The sequence below is a fragment of the Peromyscus maniculatus genome, chromosome 19 (genome assembly GCF_049852395.1).
Source record: "Peromyscus maniculatus bairdii isolate BWxNUB_F1_BW_parent chromosome 19, HU_Pman_BW_mat_3.1, whole genome shotgun sequence".
Taxonomy (NCBI): Eukaryota; Metazoa; Chordata; class Mammalia; order Rodentia; family Cricetidae; genus Peromyscus; species Peromyscus maniculatus.
Genome location: NC_134870.1, coordinates 38,059,782 through 38,069,033, shown reverse-complemented (window position 1 = coordinate 38,069,033; position 9,252 = coordinate 38,059,782). Strand labels below are relative to the sequence as shown.

The following is a 9,252-nucleotide window of genomic DNA, read 5'->3' as shown; positions in this document are numbered from 1 at the left end:
AAACAAAATATGTGCAAGCAAAACTGAAAAAGCAGCATTGCTAAAATATATTTGAAATAACCTGAAACTTCCTTCTCCTCATGCAGTTATCAATTTTCTTGAGAAACAGAAATTAATAGTTCATGTACTTATTATTTCATAATGTATAAAATACCATACTACCATCTTAAAATATTTTCTTCAAGCTTGCAATATAGCATTGTAAGATGGTAGCTGGAATAATCTACACAAACTAAAGTCTTTCTTTACCCTTCTTTCTGGAAAATGCTACATGAACATTCATAATTTTGATCAAACAGCCAAATCAAATAAGACCAACATTAATAAACATGGTACTAAATGGTTTCAGACTCAAAATCATTAACAAAATAATTACATGTTTTAAGTTCATGTTTTTCAGTAAAACAGAAAATCCCAAATTTTTTTATTTCTTAATGGAGGCAGATTAACTTTTAATTTGGGAATTTATATAGCCTTGTCCTTCCAGGGCACAGTGGCACACACCTGTAGTCCCAGAACTCAGATACAAGTCAGCCTGAGCTATATAGCCAGACTGTGTCACCAAAAAAAAAAAAAAAAAAAAAAAAAAACCCAAAACAAAACAAAAAACAAACAAGCAAGACAAAACAGGCTTGTTTCTTGTTTTGAAAGCAGTGCTTAACATCACAATTACAAACACAAATTTAGTGAATTTTCAATGTTCAAAAACTTTTAAGTCCTTAAAAAATTAACATATGTCATCTTCAGTTTTGGCTTTAATTTCTCTCTCTGTTTTGTTCTTATTCTCTTAGTGAGACAGGATCTCACTAAGTAGCCCTGGATAGCCCGGGGGTGGGGGAGATTCTCTGTTAAGAGCAGGCTTGCCCTGAACTCCACCTGCTTCTGCCTCCCAAATGCTGGGAATAAAGGTGCGTGCCACCATGTCTGGCCCCATAGTTTTAATACCCAACACAGGATTTGCGTGGGTGAAATAAATACAGCAGACTAATAACATTCGTGGGTTGATTATAGGTAGTTTTGACCAGTTTTGACCATAGCACATGACCTCAGGGGTCCTCATAGTAATTTTGTAAAAATACAAAATAAATGTCCCTATCAAATTAAGGACAAGGCTATCAACTCATGTGCTGACCTTTCCACATCTGTATCTTAGGGCCACTTTTCTAGTCTCTACTCTTTTGAAACAGGTATCTGATTTTTTTTTTTAAACTCAATTACTAGTTTTAGGGATAGAAGTTAAAATACCTAAGTGGTTATTGGCTCTTTTGCTAGAAAATAGTTTAATACAATTAATTACGAGAACATAGAAATTGCTGGTGATCTCAATCAATGAAGTAAATGAGGTCATATATTTTCCACACCAGAAAATAATACTTGGAGACCGGGACCAAAAGTTGTATCTGAGCTTCGTAATAGCCCATAATTTCAGAATAAGATATAAATTATAGTTGTTATAAATCTATTACTATGCATCACTACTTCTCAAACCCATCCAGAGTAATAATGTCTTGGCTAAAAAGCAGTGCTGGCCTCTCAGGAAGACATTTCTAGTTATTCAGGACAGGTAATGACTGTTAGCTTGGAGGGCATTTTATCTACCACAGGACTCAGTAAATTATTTTGATTTGGAAATTTTCAATTGGAAGTTTAGAACCATTTTGATTTTTTTCCTGACATGATTTTGTTTAAAAAAAAAACAAAAAACAAAAAACAAAAAACAAAACTTGCTTAAGAGCATCATCATAAAGCTTTTTAAACAGTAATTCATTGTTAATTTATAGTGTGAAACAAGAACAATCAAAGGTGTGTATGTGTGTTTTAGGGTGGATGGGTGAGTATGGAGAGTTGTAGATCTGTGTGAGTGTGTGTGTGTGTGTGTGTGTGTGTGTGTGTGTGTGTGTGTGTGTGTGTGTGTGTGTGTTAGGGTGGATGGGTGAGTGGGGGGGTTATAGGTGTGTGTGTGTGCATGTTTTAGGGTTGGTGGGTGAGTATGGGGGTTATAGGTGTGTATGTGTGTATGGCATAAACAAGAAAAAATAGTTTTATAAACTTAGTTTTTAAAAAAAAAAAAAAACGTTTCCAATAGGCTTTAAAACACAATATATTTCAATGTCTGGAATTTTGGTATATGTGTTTTTATTTTTAGAGCACTTCGTTCATCTTTTAAAAGTTTGGTCTTTTTGTTAGCCACTGCTAATATGAACCTGTAGATCAAAACGGTAAAAGCAATTCTGTTAAGATTTTGGAACTGAAAACCATTTTAGGAGGAAAGGATACTATTTAACAGTCATTACTCTAAACCTTCACTGCTTCCCACTTTCTATGGAAAACTCAAAAGGTTTGGCTTTTGGTTCTCAAACTCATAGCTTCCAAAGCCCAGCAGGTAATTTTATGTTAGAACCTTAATGTAGAGATTATTTTTAAAAAATACAGGCATATCAATATATACTGCCAGAGTTAAACTGAGATTGGTTCTGCTAGTGGGATGCTAAAAATTAACTTTATATATAAAGTAAATTGTCATTTCTACAAATGCAATTTTTCAATTAAATGACCATGTTTTTATAAACAAACGAACAAAGAATTAAACTTTCTTTCACAATGCAGGCAGACAGAACAGAACAGACATGACACCAATGATGCACTAGGAAATACACTAGGTCCAATAAAAGATGGAGGAGCTACAGAGAAACTAGAATGGAAAATAGCTACAGGGACTATATGGGTTCATTAACACAAAGAATTTTTGAGTCTGGCCTAAAAAATAATTGCCTTCGACATCATTTTGCTTTCCCTTTGTTAAGTACGTTTTCTCAAAGTCAGCAATACCTTGTCTACCTGTCCTGTCTGGGAGACTGAAAGATAAAGGTCTGTAAGAGAGAAGAATGGAAAGAGCTAGAAAGATCAGGATGTTCAGGAAAAAAGGAGGACTGACTTAAAAAGTAGTGACTAAATTCAGACCCATTTATCCACCTTAAGAATAACAAGAAATACATAATTCCAACAAGTCTCCCCAGCCCACCCCTCTACCACACCCAGAATTCCTTTTATTCCCTGGCAGGTTGCTGGGTGCCTCTCAAATTTCCCCAATCCCCACCAATATCCCAGCTTAAACCCTTCTCTCCCCAAATTCCAAAGAGACAATAAACCATTTTTTTCCTCTCAACCCACAATAGATGAAATACACTGTCATGACTTTGCCTCTCTCCTTCAGGATCAGATAGACTTGTCCTTCTACTGTCTAGGCGCTGGGAATTAAACTGGTCACTCTCTTCAATCACTGGAAATGCATTATCTTAAAGTCCCTGTACTTGATTTCTGACAGGTGACCTAAATAAATTCATATTTCAAAAACCATATCTTAATTATATTCAGGATAGTTTTCAAAAGCTAGAAGATAATCCTAAAATAGTTCACATGAATTATTAAAATATGATCAGTTCTTTTTAACCAATCTGAATTTTAGTTAATTCTTCCTTGTTATTTTTGTTTTATAATAATTTAACTGAAATTTACTAAAAAATTAATACTTTGCTCTCTAAATAATTTTGGATTTGTCTGTAGAGCCACCTGGCTGGTTAGGTCTAAATACCTGAAGTTAACTAAAAAAATTAAAGCATATGAAGATTTCAATTTTAGTGTGTGGTCTTCCAAACATTGAAAAATAGTTAATGACAACTTAATATAATTTTAACACAATTTCAAGAAATAGGATGTCAAATGTAGAGAAACAAATGATAATGTAGTGTGGTGGTTTAATCCTTATCTGATTAAAATTTATCTTCTTACAAAGTACACACACACAGAAAAAAAATAATTTGGCAGCAGATAACAGCTGATTATACATATTAAAACACAGCCAGTGGATGACCATTAGAAATATTCACCAATATTCTAAATTTTTAAAGATGATTATGTCTGTAAGAGAGTATCTCTGCATAGTAATTTTATAAAACCATAGCATTCCCATCAAAAATGTAAATTCTGCATCTTGTCACTCTCCATAGCTAAGAAAAACTGTCTTATTAATATAGTCTACTGGAAAATCAAAAACCAAACACCCCAAATGTACTTCTTATTCATGACTTTTGCAAATACTATATAAAACACTATGTAGAACAAAAGTAAACAGGAAACAAAAAAAGAAAGAAAAAGGAGGAAAAGGAGGGACCACCGCTAACAGGAAATGAATTCCTAAAGTGTGAAAAACCAATCACGTGACCAGTATATGTTATTATTAGAGATTATTACAGAGTTCACAAATTAACCCTGTATTTTAGACCAACTACTGATGCATTATATTACTGTGGCTTGGCATTTAAGCCCTAATTAAAAGCCACTTACACAGTTTTGTGAAGCAATGTTGAACAATTTGCATACATTTCAAGTCAACATTTTAAAACTTTTAAATGACACATTCAAGTTAATAATAATGTTACAAATAAATACAGTGAATAACACTGATCTTTTCCTTGGCCTAAAACAAAACTGCCTCTAATAATCCACTGCATGTTGTCTGCTTTCCAAGCCAGCAATGTAAAACCAGGTGGCAGAGCACACACGCTACAGCTCCTTTCCAAGTCCTCACTACTCTGCATCACCACCACAAGCCCCTCCCTCCTCTGGCAAACCAACAGGGATGGCAAATAGATAAAGAGAGAGGGAAGACCACCTTTACTTTAAAATATAAGGAGCTTCATCTGTTTCTCATTCATATTTTGCATTTTCTTCAATTAAAATGAGCATCAAATTGTATCAAACTGAACTTTAAATATCAACAAGATATTTTCAGAACTCACCTGTTGTAAATTAATTTAGTAATAGTAACATCACTCCTTTTATAGTAATATTGACTTGAAACTGACCAAATATTTGAACTTCTACTAATAATTCTTTTTGTTTTGTTTTTGTTGTTTTGTTTTCCAATCTGAGTTATAAAATATAAGAGTATCCTTAAAGGCTGGGCATGGTAAACATGCCTTGAAATCCCAATACCCAAGAGACAGAGACAGGTGAATCTCTGTGAGCACCAGGCCAGCCTGGGAAACATAGTGAGACTGTGTCTCCAAAAAAAAAAAAAAAAAGCCAAAACCAAAAACCAAAAGAGTGTCTTTAAATAAGTAAAATGCTGAATAAGTTATCAAGTCTGCTCATCTTTCTGCATGTATGTTGTAAGATATGTGAACTTGAATGATCCAGGCACAGCACGTGTCGCTGATCTGAAGCCTCATTCTTGAAAGAAGAATGAATAAAACTCTAAAGTAGGGTTTCACACAGCACAAAGTGTAAATGTTACTCAACCTATTCTGACGTTGACTCTAACAGCACAGAGTTGGCCACAAATAACACGTTTCCATTATAGAATACAGTAAAATTTATGTGTTAATGAATAAAATATGTAATTAACTTGATATTTAGCTTTTTGGAAGGATCAAAAAAGAGTAAGGTACTGAATCTCTTTTTCTCAACGTGTAGATTGACTAAACATCTATTTATTACAAAAGAAGACTTCCTCAGAAGAATTCTACTTCCTCTCCTTTCCCCCCTCCAGAAAAAGTTTAAAACTGCATCTGAAGGCACGCTACCATTGTGATTAAAAGAATACATAAAGCTGTTTGGGGGTTGGCAGTCTTGGGAGATTTTGACATAAAATGTGCACACTCGTTTACTGAAACTGAATGGCACTCCGGCTGTGCCTAAAGGTTGATACTGCAGACCAACAGTGAAGGCTACAAAGTCATGCATAAACAGCTCACGGTCGTGCTCAGAACCTTCACTAACTAAAGCATCCACCAGTCTTACCTCAGATTTCTCCAGCTTATTTTGTGCATCAATTTGTGTAACAATCTCATTCATGTTGGTCTCCAATACCATCCCTCCCATCACCATTTCTGCAAGAATATTGTGAACCTAAAAGAAAAAAATAATAAAAACAGACAATTCACTACAAAAAGTTTCACTATTTCTGTAATTTTTGTTTTAAAATCTGCTGTAATAATTTGCAATCATACTCCACTTTCATCAGTACTATGAAACTTCAGGCAATTATACAACCTATGTAGGTATTAAGTTTAACAAGTTGAAAACAGAGATAATATTAGTTCTCCACAAGATTACTGAAAGGATTGGATTAGACAATCTATAAAAGTAACCAAACTAAGTAAGTGATAAATATTAACTACTGAATTCTCTCTCATCTACATTTTTATTTTTTTTGGAAGTTTCATTTACCTGCAATCAATTTTGATCCAAAAATATTAGGTGGAAAACTCACAGAAATAAACAATGCATAAGCTCTAAATGCATGTTTTACTCCACTCTATCCAGAATGTGAATCATTATAAGCTCCTCCTCCCAGGCTCCTCTAACAGGGCATAACAAACCCAGTCCCTCAAGGTGGAAGACTGGCCAGGCCCTGCCCTACAGATAAACAGCCCAAGATCAATCAGGCCACCCTGGAAAGCTCTGCCGCCCTAGAAACCCTATATAAAGCTTGCCTCTTGCTCGGCTCTTCGATGCTTCTCACAAGAGCAGAGGCAGCCCCCCTCTAGTGTCCTTCCCAATAAATCTCTCGGATAAGGTTTATTGTGCAGTGTGACTTGGTGGTATCCTTTGACTCACAAGTGCCAGGATACCTTTCTCTTCAGAGCTGTGCCACTTCCACTGGCGAAACCTTTCCCCTCAGAGCTGCAACACTTATAATCACCCCCTTCTCAAAAATAACAACAGGGACTAGAGGACAGCTCAGAGACTAAGAGCACTGGCTGCTCTTTTGGAGGATCCAGGTTCAACCCTCAGCTCCCACATTTCAGCTCACAACTGTCAGTAACTCCAGCTCCAAGAGATCCAATCAGACACCCTCTTTTGGCTTCTGCAGGTACCATACATGCACATAGTGCACAGACATAAATGCAGACAAAACATCCATACACATAAAATAACAAATAAATAAATAGAAAAATTTAAACAAATAAACCAGAAAAAAAAAAAAAACATCAGGTTACTTAATTAACACAGAAAACCAGTCTGCACCCATTGGGAATTCTTCTCTTATATATCATTATCTCCAAACATGCCAACAACTTTGATTATACAATTTCCTTCTCACCTTCTGCTTTTAATAGCCACCAACTCTGACCAATTCTTTCTTTAGTCTCCCTTGGTGAAATTTCCTTCTGACTATTCCAACAAGCTCTTAGTTCATTTGTTCACTTGTTTTAAATCTCAATGCATACAAAACTAATTTCCATGCTGCAGGAAAAAAAATGTCTTCCTTCAAACACACACAAACAAAACACTTCCAAGAGAAACTTGTCTAAAACATTAAACAGCTTCAGAATAAAGTCCAAAATTCAAGGCAGTAATAGCTCTTCAAAAATCAGTCTTCTTGATTAACACCAATCCCTCTTTAAAGAACAGCCTGTATTTTATTTTTGCAAATATGGTTCTCTGCTTTTCTAGCCTCCTTTTCTGTCCATGGAACATTTATTCATTGTTATTATTCAGTTTAAATGTAATTTCCTCCAATCACAGACACCCAGGCAGAGGCAACCATGTTTCCACCAATACCCTGCCCATACCATTTTCTCTTCTAGTATGATCTCTTCTAGCATGAAGTCTCACTATTTCCTTCCAAGCACAGTGGCCTGGCTCATGGTAAAAATAATTTAACAGAATAAAAATCACTGCTCATTAAATGGCATTTTACTCTGATAAGTGCAAATTAATATTTTTCCTAAATAAAAAGCTTAAAATACTTGACAATATAGAAAATAGTACCTTGTCTACATGGAATATTAAATCCAGTTCACAGACATTTTCAAAACATTTGTCTAATGTTTCCACAAATACCTATGGAAAAAGAAAAAGATATTTTTGAAAAGTATGTACATTCATTCAAACTTCTTATCTATAAGGCAGATAATCCTTAATATATATATATATATATATATATATATATATATATATAACAAAAAGTAAATGTTACTTTCAGATAAACTACATTTTAGTATATAAAATAAACTTCTGAAAATTACTAAAATTAAATAGGATCAACACCATTACTTATTAAAATACACTTAAATATTCAAATAAGGTTTCTTCAGGAAAGTGTTTGAATAAAAGCTCATCAGAGAGTTATAATGGACAGAGTCCACATTTCCTTCACATCTAGTGTGGCCAGTCATTTTTAATTACAAAATTACTATAACTAACCAACCCCTAGATATTACTTAGAGAAAGAACAAGACTTCATTACCAAATTGAACTGAGTCTCAATAACTTGTATGTCTTTTTGAAGAGTTACCTTAGTAGGCATAGGTTCAAACAAATGCACACACATATCCCAAATGACCTGGTTCAGGACTTGCCTTTGGTCAGGTCCTAAGAACTAAGCTCTGGCTTTCTAGAATATTCTGTCTGATAATAAGTGTTTCTGAACACACATGGTATTTGGGCCTTACCTTATTGACTGGATTCATCTGAGCAGATTATCAGTCTATGTTAGTAATATGTTTTATGGACAACAATTGCCTTTTTTCTGGGGGGGGGGTCTTTATCTTACATAACCAAGGTCAGTCACATACGCACTATATACTCATGTGACTGAGCTCTAATAAAAATTCAATACCCAAGCTAGGATGAACTTCTCTGAATTAAAATATTCCACCACATATTCCTGAGGAGTTGAGTGTCCTGTGACTTCCATAGGAAGAGACCTAATAGCTTACAACTGGTTCTTCCAAATAAAATTTCTCACCATGTGTCTCTGCTTATTTTACTCCACACCATTTCACTGCATAAATCCTAACCATGAGTATATTACAGATCTGAGTCCTGTTAAAATCAGTAACCGTCTTCAATTTCATCTTGCAGTTTCACAAGTACTGAACTACCATTTATACCCTTCTCAGAAGCAGCCTTCACAAAACAGTGACCACACTATTTATCCTACATACTAAAGCAATGCCAAGAACAAAGGCGACAGCTATAAACACTACCACTTAAAATAGTATTCACTATTATTTTACAATACACTTGCATTCTGGAACTGCAACCATAAATGAGAAAACCTCAGGGAAACTCAAGCATAGTGTTGCCCGATTCACAGGTGATTATGTGGGGCCAAGAGCTCTCAAGAGCAGCCCCTTGATGTAGCCCCCTCCAAACTCAGGGCAATTAATACAGATTCACAGTGCGATGTGTCATACAGAATAACCTATATGTTATTTCTGTCGGGAGGACTACCCTCTC

General features: G+C 34.9%; 1 protein-coding gene across 7 annotated transcripts in view; it reads right to left on the bottom strand.

Moving 5' to 3' along the window:
* The window catches only part of Ap3s1 (adaptor related protein complex 3 subunit sigma 1), a 62,480-nt gene that overhangs the window by 21,646 nt on the left and 31,582 nt on the right, over window positions 1–9,252 (bottom strand). For 5 of the 7 annotated variants that reach the window (XM_076555218.1, XM_076555220.1, XM_076555223.1 and 2 more), the window contains 2 exons: window positions 7,780–7,851; window positions 5,803–5,910 (listed from right to left, as the gene is read on the bottom strand). In XM_076555218.1, coding sequence (XP_076411333.1) covers window positions 5,803–5,910; window positions 7,780–7,851 — 180 coding nt within the window. Of the gene's footprint in view, window positions 1–2,829; window positions 2,871–5,802; window positions 5,911–7,779; window positions 7,852–9,252 lie in introns of all 7 variants that reach the window. The other 2 variants (XM_076555222.1, XM_076555221.1) reach the window with 1 other exon arrangement.